Raw genomic sequence first — 13,973 nt, 5'->3', positions numbered from 1 at the left:
GAGAATTCTATGAATTGTCAGTAAATGTTTACCACCGCACGAGAAGGCTTGCATGGTCTGGGCGGAGTGTGGTAGCGGTCCCAGCCAATCAGACAGTTTTTTCTCAACCACGGAATATCGACAGAAGTTGAGACAGGCAGTCTGGAGTAAGTCTGAACCACGATGAATGCAATAAACCGTTGTCTCGTGTTAATAGTCCTGTCCATTGGGACTAGGATTGAAGAAAATGATGGTAAGTGAGCGAGGCTATGTCCTGCCAATTGTTTTTTTCCTCCAATATGTTCTGGCCACGAAGTTTGATTTCGGGGCGTCCGTTGTTGCTCTTTGTTTCAAGAAGCGCCAGCCTAAGACTCTTTCAAAGATGGCGCAGGTCAAAGCAAGCTGCGCTGTCATTGGAATGTTTATTGTTTAGAGAATGTATGCGAAAAAAAAGAGAACAAGAGGAAAGAGCTAAATGTCTCATGCACCTCGGAGGGCTTCGGCTTTAGTCCAGGATCAAAGCGGGATACACTCTGGTCAAGTCATTTGCAACCTGCTGTGCTCGAGCTTTGACTGATTTAAGTTAGATAGTATTTCTCATTTGAGAAAATACAAAGTTGGCATCCTGCACAGCTGTTTGTGTTATCGGCCTTAATCATTAATTTATTGTGCTGGACACGGACAGAGGAATGTACTGCGTGCTGAAGAAAGCCATGGCCTGGACAGTCCTGCCATGAGGCTATGTTTTGCATTTGTGTCCGTGTAACTAAATAGTCGCAGCTACTACGTTAGCTAACTAGCTGTCTATTTTGAGGGAGGATTCCCGTTAGATATCTACAAATACTTGTTCAGTCAACAGAGAAGAGATGGATTTGGTTTAATTTGAAACCTAGCTATAGTGTAGCTTTCCAGTTGGCTATAACTCATCTTCTATTTAGCTTGTCTTTTATTGTTGCTACAGTATGCATTCGCTAGTTACTCGTGCCTTTCTTGTAAAACAGATAGCTACGGTTTCAAAGGTGTTGACAGTTAAGTTAAAAGCAAGCTAGCTAATGCTAGTGACCGATCAAGGGGCTATTTAAAGTCATGCTCATTTGTACGAAGTTGCTCTCGTGTGAGCTTTGCTGAGAGCTGAACTTGCAACATTTTGTTCCATTTGCTCGTTCCATTTGACTTTCATCTCACTCGTGATGATACAAAATAGCCACTCTTTTCTTGACACACAAAGAACGAAGCAGTAAGCGATTGCTAGCAACATGTGGCGCAAAGGTTACTCGGACACCCCAAAGATAGCTAATATAAGGTAAATGTACTTCACCAAACATATGTGTAACAGCTAATCTATTTCAATTTGTTGATCAGTTTTATGAATTTTGCTCGAAATTCTAGACAAACTGAGCTACAACTATAGCTAGTGTGCTGGGCAGCTATCTTGCAACATTTGCCAACCAGCTAATTGAACATCGCGAGACAACCCACAATAACAAAGACTTTAACACCCATGTCTATGCTTTCTATATCCCTAATGTCGATTATTGTACATTTCATGACGGCTATATGGCTGACAGCATGTATTCACGCTTTACATGTTTCACGAGACTCTTGATTTCCTTCATCCTAAATATCGTTTTTGCTGCTTTGTTGAAAAAACGACTGTTCTTTGTATGAAAGTCAACCTGTGATTACCACAAACTTACTTCATTCATTATTACATTTTTACAAGAATATAGAATGATTCTGCTGGTTTGGAACCTCACAATATTCCTTTGTGTGGATGGAGGGAGAGTCGATGCAAGCATGAATACATCTCAGATCACAGTGGTTGTATCTTGATGATGTAAAGAGAACCATTGAGGTAAAAGGTTCTGATATGTTTATCCTGTGACCTTAAATAACCTTATTAATACTCAATTGGTATGTCGACCTGCAGAGGATTTGTCAATTTTTTTGAAATACCACTGACATGCTCTGGTGACATGGGAGCTGAAAGGAGGCAGGATAATTTGCATCAGAATGTAATGAAATCAATAACCTTGACGCGTATAATGCCACTGCTAAAGGAGCAGACCACTTACTCTAATTGAAGGTGTTGGACTTCTGTTTGTTTTTTCTACACCCATAAGAAGCTTAGCATTAGGCTATCTGTGCATTTTGTGGAAGTGTTTTTGTGTAAGATAGGGGATGAATCCTCACTTCCACACCCCAGAATATTTGATGCCGTCACCGCTGTCATCAATAATTCACAGCTTCAAGACAGACCAGATATGAAATAGTTCATGTAAATGCACACACTATAATTGTACATGTCCTTCGGCTTGTTGTGGATAGTAGCCTAGTGCTCACATACATGCTGTCGGTAACATCTATGACTCTCTGAAGTCAGACAATAATCCATCAATTGTCAATCAGATTGGTCCTCCTACCCATGCTGTTTACATCATGGGACCTCTCTAAACAGACTACAATTCCATCACCTTTATTTTAGATACATTTGTAGCTACATTGGATGGGATGTTAGTCACAAGCAGTTCATTTCACATCATCTGTGGAGACAGCTGGTGTTTGACCTTTGCATCCTCCGGTGACCTTTTGCAAACCTCATTACTGTCCAGCACAGAGCTCCCATGGTGCTCAACACGCTCACAGAATTCTGTGCGCCGGAGCCCCCTTTTCATTTTGGATCTGCATAAAACTTGCATTGCTTGCTCCCTGCAGACGGTGCAAGAAAACAGCACATTTTCGTCAGGGAAATAAAAAGATGTGCAGCTTAGTTTAAGTGACATCTCTGGGGTGCCATGTCTGAAAATAAGACTACATCAAAAGCTCTAACTGCCTGTGTTACCATGTCCACGCTGCGTCAGAATATCAAGTGGGGGATCAACTCCAGGCTTCGAATGACACAGAGCAAGACTTATGAAGCTCTGTCACATCATAACCTTTTTCCCCTTTCCCTCTTCTCTGAACCTCTATGGACAATTACAAGGCCCACGAACAGTGAGCTCCCCCCACTAGTCAAAGAGGGGTGTTTGCTACGGTCAATACAGTAACGCTGCCTTTTGGTCAGAGGAATCTGAAGCATCCGAGACTGCCTGTTGTCCTGGCTTAAGGAACCACAACTAATATGAGAAGTTGTCTTTGTGCCAGCTGTGATTGGATTCAGGGGCAGTGATGCGTTCAAACGGCCCCACTTTCAGCGGCATCGAGAATTCTGCTGGGATTGTGGCTTTTTAAAGAACAGAGTGATAGACAGCCCTATGATGTGCTGGGCTTTTGGTTTAGTTGTTTTTCTACTTTCTTATCCCTCCAATTGCCTGCGTTTAGGCTTACAGGTTTTGAATAAATGTTGAGGGAGCTGTGAGCATTCTTTTTCAGTTAAAATGCTCTAGCAATTCTGCCAGGAAGGAAGTACATTGAGCCTTCTCCTCACGCATTTCCGTTGGATATAGTCTAGGCCTACCTGTTTTTGTAATCCCTATTAATCTGTTACTACCTTTCTCTCCCCCAATTGCTCTACAGATACTCGTATCAAGCAACTCTATGCATTGCTTTTATGTCCTTTATGTCCTTAATGGCCTCCCGTCCTGGATTAAAACCAACCCGTTCCCTCAATTTCAGAAACGGTCAACTGTGTACATAGCCACATGAAACAGTAGCTCCACCGCACTGAGTAGTTCAATGTTTATCGTACTCATCTGCCTCACCTGCCTTGTCTCACCACTAGCAGTGTTGTAGCATAATTATTTTGTCTCCGGGTTTCTTCAACTTTCGTCAGTCTGTGTGTTTCTGCCCTGCAGTAACCTCTGTGTGGAGGCTCCACAGAAGAATGTGTGTCCAGTCCAGTGTGTGGCAACAGCCATTTGGTTAGCCTAATGGCCAGGGTGGGAAATCAACATTTTGGTCCACCAGCCACTGTGGCAGGTTGATAAAAAAGTGGCTGGTAGAATTTCATTTTCCAGCCAAAATATTATTTTCTTGTCGTTTCAAAAACAATACATTTATTACTAGTAAGAAGTAATGGGGTATATTGCTTCAATTCATTTTTGTTACCTGTGTATTTTAACCAATGAATGTTAAAATTAATAATTTTGATACAATAGTAAAAACAGATAAACAGTTCTACAACTGAACATCAAGAATCAACAAAGTGCCTGACCTGACACAATGCTGTACAAGGAGTACATGATGTGCTCCTAAGTACAAATGTAGAAGCACACAAATACATCTAGGAGAACATTGATTAAAAGGTCATGAATAAACGTTTTTGGGAGTGATCCATGCTCAATGAAGCACAATCATTAGGTGAGAAATGTTTTCAGCTGGCACTTTAAGGTGGGCTTTCCAAACTTTCACTCAGGCCCCCCTTCCAGGATTGGGGAACATCCCATGAGCACAAGCACTGTTCATGACACAAACTGTTCACACTCCTCTTGTTGGCGGAGAGAACATTTTTCAGGTTTAAAGATTATTTCCTGCAATTCTACCCATTTTGTCATGAGGTGCAGATAAAACCCTAGAGGGGCGTGCCCCCAGTTTGGGAACCACTGCTTTAAGGAACAGACCATTACAATGGTAACTTGGGCACTCGCTTGTGTGTGATTTACATTTGTCATTTAGCAGACGCTCTTATCCAGAGCGACTTACAGTTAGTGAGTGCATACATTTTCATACGGCAGGTTTACGACTCCTCCCTGTGCCTCCAAGAAGGCTTGGTTCGCTGGGTATTTATAAAGAACACTTAGTCTTGTGCTCTGACACACCAGCAATTAGTACAGCCTCCGGCAAAGAGAGGGACGAAAAAGTTAGCACTTCAGCATTGACTGGTACTCGCTGTGCGACTCTTATTGCTCCTTTGCCGTATGAAGTCTAATTAACACGTCAGGATAGTAGCAAACATCAGCAGAAATGCCATGGGCAGGCCAGGCATACACAAACAGACTTTTCAAATGGCTGTGAAGAGGCCTTGCAGGCTTGTGTATATATCTTGAACACTGTTGTAGGCTATTGTACAAGATATGGTCGCCCACAAACCCATTGCAGTATTGATAGTTGAAAAGTAGGCCTTTTTTACACATTGTTCGGATGAATGTGTTCAACCATTTATGCAGCAATTATGCTTTTTAAACACATTTAAGACATTGTCCAATCTCTTAATGAAACTAGATAATTGTGTATTTTGCTGTCAAATGTTATTGCTGTGATTAAAGCCTTTAAGCTCCATGCTCAGACTTGTAGCCCTTACCTGCTAGTTGTAAAATGTCACCAAATCGAGTAAGCCGCAGCAGCAACAAACCCATCTAAACCAGTTATTTTTTAAATTCAAGGCCAATTGTGTTTTTTTTTTTTATTCATTATGCAGATCCTACTACCTTGAGGTATTTTGTGGGCTATTTTGCGAAAACATTCATTGGTAACCGACTGTCACATCCCAGTGAGTCAGTGAAGCATCTGAGCTGGTAGAGCTGAAGGTCTCTGCCGAACAGCTTGCATCAACGGGAGACGCTTTCTCTTAAATCAACCTGATGCATATTCATAAGAGGACTCGTTCAGCCATTCTCATGTTTATGTTGAATGTCTGCTTGCTGGGAATTGGCCGTTAACTGTATTTAAACTCACTGCTCCCTCGATGCATCTGTGAAAAACGGCGTTTGACTTTTTATTTTGACTTGCTGTTTTAACCTACTAAGAATAATATTCGTAAATGATCATATAACCCATTTGTTGTGACACGTAGGTCTAATTGAGAGAACTAACGGATGTGCTTAAACGCTCCCTTTTGCCTCCAGTTCCTTTTTGAGAGTCCTACACCCTAAGCTTGTGCGTTTGTTTCTGCTTAAGCAGCCAGACAAAGCTGTGTATTTGTCCGTGAGGCTGCAGGGGGAGGTTCTGGTCTGTGTGGCGATGGTCTGAGAGGACGGTCCACCTCACCCATCCCCACATCTGGTCTGGACAAAAGCCCTGCCATAATGGAGGTGACGGGGGGAGGGCCGGGGAGCGGGGCAGGCCGTGACCTATGGAAATGACCCTGGAGAGCAGTGTTCGCTGAATAAGGGGAAAGAACAAACTGGCTGATTTTCTAAGGAAATTAGTGGGGGCAGGGGAACGTGCAGCCTGTATACTTGTGTGTATATGTACTCTTGCCAGATGCGTGTGTGCACCCTTTACTCCACGTGATACCTACATGCTGTGCCACACCACCTTTCAAGGTAACGCTGTACGGGGAGCCTACAGGGATTGCAGTTGCCAGGAGACGGGAGTAATTAATTTGATTGTGCATGAAGGTGAGCGCGAGCTGGAGTGAGGGGTAGCATTGATGATAGACCCACGTGACTTCGCACCACACCCCCCCTCTTCACCCTCTGCCACTCCTCTCCACCTGGCCTAGGGAATTAGTTGCTACTGCTTATTATCTATCCTGTTGCCTAGTCACTTTACCCATATTTACAGTGAGGGAAAAAAGTATTTGATCCCCTGCTGATTTTGTATTTTTGCCCACTGACAAAGAAATGATCAGTCTATAATTTTAATGGTAGGTTTATTTGAACAGTGAGAGACAGAATAACAACAAAAAAATCCAGAAAAACGCATGTCAAAAATGTTATAAATTGATTTGCATTTTAATGAGGGAAATAAGTATTTCACCCCCTCTCAATCAGAAAGATTTCTGGCTCCCGGGTATCTTTTATACAGGTAACGAGCTGAGATTAGGAGCACACTCTTAAAGGGAGTGCTCCTAATCTCATTTTGTTAACTGTATAAAAGACCTGTCCACAGAAGCAATCAATCAATCAGATTCCAAACTCTCCACCATGGCCAAGACCAAGGAGCTCTCCAAGGATATCAGGGACAAGATTAAAGACCTACACAAGGCTGGAATGGGCTACAAGACCATCGCCAAGCAGCTTGGTGAGAAGGTGACAACAGTTGGTGTGAGTATTCGCAAATGGAAGAAACACAAAATAACTGTCAATCTCCCTCGGCCTGGGGCTCCATGCAAGATCTCTCCTCGTGGAGTTGCAATGATCATGAGAACGTTGAGGAATCAGCCCAGAACTACACGGGAGGATCTTGTCAATGATCTCAAGGCAGCTGGGACCATAGTCACCAAGAAAACAATTGGTAACACACTATGCCGTGAAGGACTGAAATCCTGCAGCGCCCGCAAGGTCCCCCTGCTCAAGAAAGCACATATACAGGCCCGTCTGAAGTTTGCCAATGAACATCTGAATGATTCACAGGAGAACTGGGTGAAAGTGTTGTGGTCAGATGAGATGAAAAAATCGAGGTCTTTGGCATCAACTCAATTCGGCGTGTTTGGAGGGGGAGTAATGCTGCCTATGACCACAAGAACACCATCCCCACCGTCAAACATGGAGGTGGAAACATTATGCTTTGGAGGTGTTTTTCTGCTAAGGGGACAGGACAACTTCACCTCATCAAAGGGACGATGGACGGGGCCATGTACCGTCAAATCTTGGGTGAGAACCTCCTTCCCTCAGCCAGGGCATTGAAAATGGGTCGTGGATGGGTATTCTAGCATGACAATGACCCAAAACACACGGCCAAGGCAACAAAGGAGTGGCTCAAGAAGAAGCACATTAAGGACCTGGAGTGGCCTAGCCAGTCTCCAGACCTTAATCCCATAGAAAATCTGTGGAGGGAGCTGAAGGTTCGAGTTGCCAAACGTCAGGCTCGAAACCTTAATGACTTGGAGAAGATCTGCAAAGAGGAGTGGGACAAAATCCCTCCTGAGATGTGTGCAAACCTGGTGGCCAACTACAAGAAACGTCTGACCTCTGTGATTGCCAACAAGGGTTTTGCCACCAAGTACTAAGTCATGTTTTGCAGAGGGGTCAAATACTTATTTCCCTCATTAAAATGCAAATCAATTCATAAGATTTTTGACATGCGTTTTTCTGGATTTCTTTGTTTATTCTGTCTCTCACTGTTCAAATAAATCTACCATTAAAATTATAGACCATTTCTTTGTCAGTGGGCAAACGTACAAAATCAGCAGAGGATCAAATACTTTTTTCCCTCACTGTACATATCTACCTCAGTTACTGTTACGAGAATTTCTATCTCTAATTCAACCTAAGCTTGAAGGTCCACAACCCACAAGGATTATCTGTAGCTTTATTCATGGAGAGCTCTGGCGCCCAAAACACATACACTCCTGTTTTATACCTCGACACACAAAGGCACCCTGCTCCGCCCACCTCTAGGAGGCCCCCTGTAACCCGTTTCCTCAGTCCCCTTCACCCTGGAATGTTTAGTCCCGCCCCCCTCTGTTAGTAGGTTGACAATACATTATAATTCTAACACAGTTCACACATTTATACTGTATTTGGGGTGAAATCCTTTAGTCATTATTCTTAAAATACAAATTAATCTAACAGTTACCTCGTACCGCTGCACATCAACTCGGTGCTGGTACCCCGTGTATATAGCAAAGTTATTGTTACTCATTGTGTAATTTATTCCTCGTATTATTTTTCTATTTTTCTGTGTGCGTTGTTGGGAAGGGGCCGTAAGTAAGCATTTCACTGTTAGTCTACACCTGTTGTTTATGTTTTTATTTGAGCTGGGCTACCCGAAGGCTGGCTGGGTGAGGCAAAGCACACATACCCCAGCCACAAGCTAAGCTATGGATCAAAGCAGGTTACATTAGCCTGTGTGTGTGTGTGTGTGTGTGTGTGTGTTTTTAAGGAACAGCAGCGACTAAGACAATTTACATAGTAGCGCAGAGAGGATGAGGTGAATTGAGTTCGCACCGATTTGGCAACGAGTGTGATACTCAAACATTAGTCACATTGTGTGTAGCATGCTGACCCATCGCTCCACACGCGACACACCCTCTCCGATCTCCAAATGCGTTTTATCTTGCCCTCAGGTTTAGCCTTACTATCGACAGGTGTGTAACCTAAGCTTATGCTCATACCAGTAGGGCTGGCACAATTACAGTATAACCGACAGTTATGGATGAAGACGTCATGAAAATATAACAACAGTCAGACAGTGTGTGTGGAACGAACAGCTGAACAGGCATTCGTGTGATTGAGTCCGTTTCTGCTGTTACATGGACTCTACAACGTGATAACTTTGTTGCTCCTTGCTGAAACAAGCAAGGTGTTGTAGAAAACAAGTCTTCGGTTGCCTAGGCAACACTCCCATCCCTGCAGCAGCACATGGCGAGGAGAAAACATCATTATTTTGTTGCTATTTGAACGGTTATGACGGTGACCGCGGTCATTTGGCTGCCGATTTTAACTTGAATATATGTAACTACATTTGTGCGAAGACTGATGCTTTGTTTGCTGTTGTTTTAACCCACACGATTACACCAAGGAGAGTAATTAGTGTAGCCTAATTATTTATTTGAAGGAGGAAGTACAGGGCACCCTAAAACCAAACACCTTGCGCTTCCCTCCCTACAATACGGCGACTGCAGGGGGCACAGTCCAGTATTCAAAATGCATATGGCTACTTGACTTAGCTTTGCACACAGTAAGAATTGTTCAAATTATATTTTACAGGAGATGCGTTTTGAAGTGTTTATAGGTGATGATGAAAACCCATGGCGTTAGAATAGGAACATTTTATTCAAGCATCTAGTGCGAAGTGCTTTTGCTATGATTCCGCCACAAAATATAGCCTAGTTGTTTTGTGGTGAAATGACAGTCTCCTTTCCCACCGGCATGTAGAAGACATTTGTATTTCAAAGTGCTTAAAAGGTTTGTGAGCTCAAAAGACCAGCGCTTCAGTTCATTGGAGCCTAATCTCCCATGCAAAGAAACACTTCTGCCTGTAATCTTGTCATGTTTTTTTTTAGGCCTCTCCAAACATTGCTGAATCTCCTTGTAGTTATGACACTCATTAGCCGGAGAGAACTCTCAACCCCAGGTGAACATGTTTCAAGAATAGTGAGCTGAAGTAAAGTAGGCTATGTATAACTTCAGTGTTTATCTTGATAGCTAGATCTGTCTTGGTGCTCTCAGCAGCAGAGGGCTGATGCCTGACCAGGTTGGTCGGCGCTAGGGCTGGTGCGGTGACCATATTACATCCACACCGGCAGTCATGACTGCAGTAAAATTCCACGTGACCGTTGAGTCACGGTAATCTCCTCTTATGCACTCTGGACATGCGTTGGTAGTACCCAACTTGCTAACAACCATCAGGTCCTAATGGCCTGGTACTCAAGGTTCTATTGTCCCTCTAACCAGTCTGACATCAATACAAATGCAATTGAAAATCACATCAAACACTTATCAAAACAGTATCGTGCTTTTAAAACTCACCTCGCTGTGATGATCAATTTGAAGAAAGAAGTTCAACAACAGGTTGAAACGGAGTGTAAAACATGGTTGTTGTGGATGTTGTTTCAAAGTCTAACACAACGAAATGGACAGTGCTTTCTAAGGGGATGATTAATAAAAAACAGCCATATGCATATTTGAGCTTATGCATACGCAAAGGTTTATGAGCACAAGCCCCCACCCCTCCCAAATAATTGGTGTAGCCTATACTCCAAAGTAAAACAAATTAGAGGCCTTTGTGGACTGTATTATGCATACTGGATTGCATGATTTACCTTATGCTACGCTCCAACATTTCTATCCACCAGCCTAGTCATTTTAATTGGGTGACACATTACCTTTAGCTATACAGAATATTTTTCACCACCATGCATTTCCATCTACTCCTCTCTCTCCTTTATTCCTTTCTCGAGCGTGCAGAGGGGCTGTCAACAGTTTAGTGAAATAAGTTACGTTACTATTGAAATAAGTTACGAAAACATGTTACTATTGATGTTCCCGAACAGATTTCACTTGTTTTCCCAAATTAAGCACTGGGTAGCTGCAGGAACAGGGTTGGAGAGCCCATGGAATACGGAATATCACCTGTCGCGCAGCGAGAGCATGCTCCTCAAACAGTGGTTGATGCGTGGAATAAGTGTTCTTATTTATTTCTCAGCTGCTCATATTAAGTAAACACAGTTCCATTATAAAACCGAAGTAGCCTACCCTGCATCATTGAAAAACGGACAAGTTGGAAAACGTGCAGCCTCCATTTGCTATTTGAGTGCATAGCCTACGGATGACATTTGTTTTCCCTCCTGCTCATTTGATAATGTGCCATTCTCAATCTAAACTAATTTTATATACTATTAAAGACAAGATTAAATTGAGAATAGTCTGACATGCTGACCGTACGCACGTGCGTGTTGATTTTTTCCACCCACACCAGACGCGATCAGGACATGCAGGTTGAAATATCAAAACAAACTCTGAACCAACAGGTCGAAAAGCATTAAACATGTATGGCAATTTAGCTAGCTAGCTTGCTGTTGCTAGCTAATTTGTCCTGGGATATAAACATTGGGTTGTTATTTTACCTGAAATGCACAAGGTCCTCTACTCCGACAATGAATCCACAGATAAAATGGTAAACAGAGTTCAGGCTTCTTCTTCTTTGGACTTTATATGGCGGTTGGCAACCAACATTAAGATGCATTACCACCACCAACTGGACTGGAGTGTGGACCTCAGTTTATCTTTCAATCAGCCACGTGGGTATATGCTCCTAAAAACCAATGAGGAGATGGGAGAGGCGGGACTTTCAGCGCGTCAAGCGTCACAAATAGAACCAAGTTCTATTTTAGCGACTGGCTATGCAGACGCACGCGAGCAGTGTGGGTGCAATGATTGAATAACATGTATGTGTAAATGTATTTTGCAGCGCACGCGACGCAAGCGGTTTGGTCAGCAAGTGATGGGTGAAAATATGATCACTTGATGAGAGAACCGCTGTGCAGCCTGAGGCAAGGAATAGAGCGCATGCTTATTTTTTCTCGACTTTCTCAAATCATGCAGCCCATATATGTTTTCATTTCTAAGACAGTCTAAGGTTTTTATAATTCCCAACTAAAGTTGCCAAATAACTCTAAATCTAGCATATATGACCTGTTTCAAATGATCACTTTTACGCTCAACATAGCCACTTAATATGTGTGCACACTCGGTCCGGAATGGGAAAGATATCCTTTTTATTTTATTCAGCTAAGTTCAATTATATTCTTCTTACTATAAAAATAATATAAAATAATGTCACAGGACTTATAAGCATACCTTGTCAGCCAAATGAACAAGCCTACAGCCTATGGCATGGCGCATAGCCAGATAACATACAGTAGGCCAACTCATATTCTGTTTTTCTGAAATACATTTTCTTCATATTATAATGTTTCTTTAGACCTGACTAAAATAAATAATGGATTAATTGTAATGGTGTATATTACATGTATTTGTTTTATAGATTTTTTTTTAATGTAGATGTTCCAAATGCGGACATCACCGGTTGTATGCAGCTTTTATGCTTGGAGGCCTGGAGATGCTAAACTTGTTTATGTTAATTAACGGTCAATTACTGCAGACTTTTGCATGACAATAACCGGCTGACAAAATGTCTTGACCGCCACAGCCCTAGTCAGAGCCGATGACGCAGAAAGCTGTCAGTGGATTGTCAAGAGAACCCTGAGATTAAAAAAGAGCATTGGTACAAGAACCCCTGTAATTACAGGCTAGGCTGACTTGAAGAGAATGTCCTAAAAGAGAGTTAAAGCCACAATCTGGAAGATGGGCTGCATGTCAGTAGTGGACCATTGACAAAAATGTAACCAGTGACACCCCATGACATGGTCACATTCCAATAGCTCTTGATTTACATGATATACTGCATCTGTCAAGGAATAATATTCCATGAGAGCAAGGTGACTTTTTTACTGCATGAGTTACAGTTATAGTTATAATTTGTTTAGTCTCATGACTGTAAATCTTACTGCGCTTTAATGACTGAAGGAAATGCTGACAAAGAACTTCTCTGCAATTTGCAGGTAAATTCAAAATCTGCTTTATACATGGGTCACCAAAGACCCACCATTTTATGCTAGAAAACACTCTGGCTATGGATCGGCGCAGTCGATACACCACAAAAAAATGAGCAAGGAATCATTTTTTTCTTATCTCCTCTGCTCTCTCTCTCTTTGCTGCTGCATAGCCATTGAACGGGCCGCTCTGCTGTTGAGTGCAAGATAATTCAATTACTGCATTAGAGGTCTCCGAAGATGTGAAATCCAATTGCCATTGATTTCTGAAATATGAAGCGGTTGTCTTTTGCCTCGCTTTTTGCTGTGCACCGGGTATTAGATTAAACTTTCTACCGTCCGTTTCATTTGCAGCCTCTCTGGGGGCTCGTCGGTGCAGCAGGCACTTGAAGCCTGGTCTTGGCAAACTCCTCTCCCCCTCTCCTCTCCCCCTAATGCTGTTAAACAATTGCTTATTTAGTCGTATCAGATTGTGCTAGGCCTATATGGAATGAAGTTAATTGGAGGCGTTGGAGGACTTCAATGACTCCTCATGATATGGCTCACCAAAATGCCAGTGTAATTTGCAAAGGTCTTTGTTGCTCAAATTTAACGGGGGGGGGGTTCTTGATGACCGCATGTTGTTTCATTCAAATGTGGCGTCGCCCTCCGAAACAAGTTAACCCTCTGCGGCTCGCTGTTGACAGGCATGGACCCTTATCAGTGTGAAATAGGATCAACTTCGCACATTCTCAGCTTTATCTGGAATAATGATTTTTCAGTGTTGTGTTGCATAGGAAGGAAAGAGGAGAAATCCCTTGATTTGGTTCTGACAGTGAGTGACCTGAATGGCCCTAGGCTAGCCTATCCTAAACGTCCTTGCTGTCTGTCAGTACATCTCATTTGTACCTGGAGAGACCAGACGTTTCCTCAGTGCCTTCTACCTAGGACCAGCCCCAGGACCAGTCATGGCTCCACAGTGCAGACACCTGACGGCTGGTGCCCACTTCACCTGTCAGTCTGCTCACACACAGTCCTGTGCCCCAGGCCTACTACCCAGAGGACCACAACACTGGACGTTTTGAGGATGGAGAGAAGTCAAGAGTGTTTTGTATCGGGTGTTGTCTTCCGTGAA

The 13,973-nt window shown here is 42.8% G+C and overlaps 1 protein-coding gene across 4 annotated transcripts in view; it reads left to right on the top strand.

Moving 5' to 3' along the window:
* The first annotated feature begins 84 nt into the window (after window positions 1-84).
* Window positions 85-13,973, top strand: part of LOC121569133 (TGF-beta receptor type-1-like) — a 74,554-nt gene continuing 60,665 nt past the window's right edge. For 3 of the 4 annotated variants that reach the window (XR_006001333.2, XM_041879796.2, XM_041879793.2), the window contains exon 1: window positions 85-232. Coding sequence is in view for 3 of the 4 variants with exons in the window: in XM_041879796.2 (XP_041735730.1) it covers window positions 163-232 (70 nt within the window). In the remaining variant the exon portion in view is untranslated. The remainder of the gene's footprint in view (window positions 233-13,973) is intronic. The other variant, XM_041879795.2, reaches the window with a different exon arrangement.

This window comes from Coregonus clupeaformis, chromosome 7, assembly GCF_020615455.1.
Source record: "Coregonus clupeaformis isolate EN_2021a chromosome 7, ASM2061545v1, whole genome shotgun sequence".
Lineage (NCBI taxonomy): Eukaryota > Metazoa > Chordata > Actinopteri > Salmoniformes > Salmonidae > Coregonus > Coregonus clupeaformis.
The sequence above is the reverse complement of the archived record's forward strand: the minus strand, read 5'-3'. Positions and strand labels throughout refer to the sequence as shown.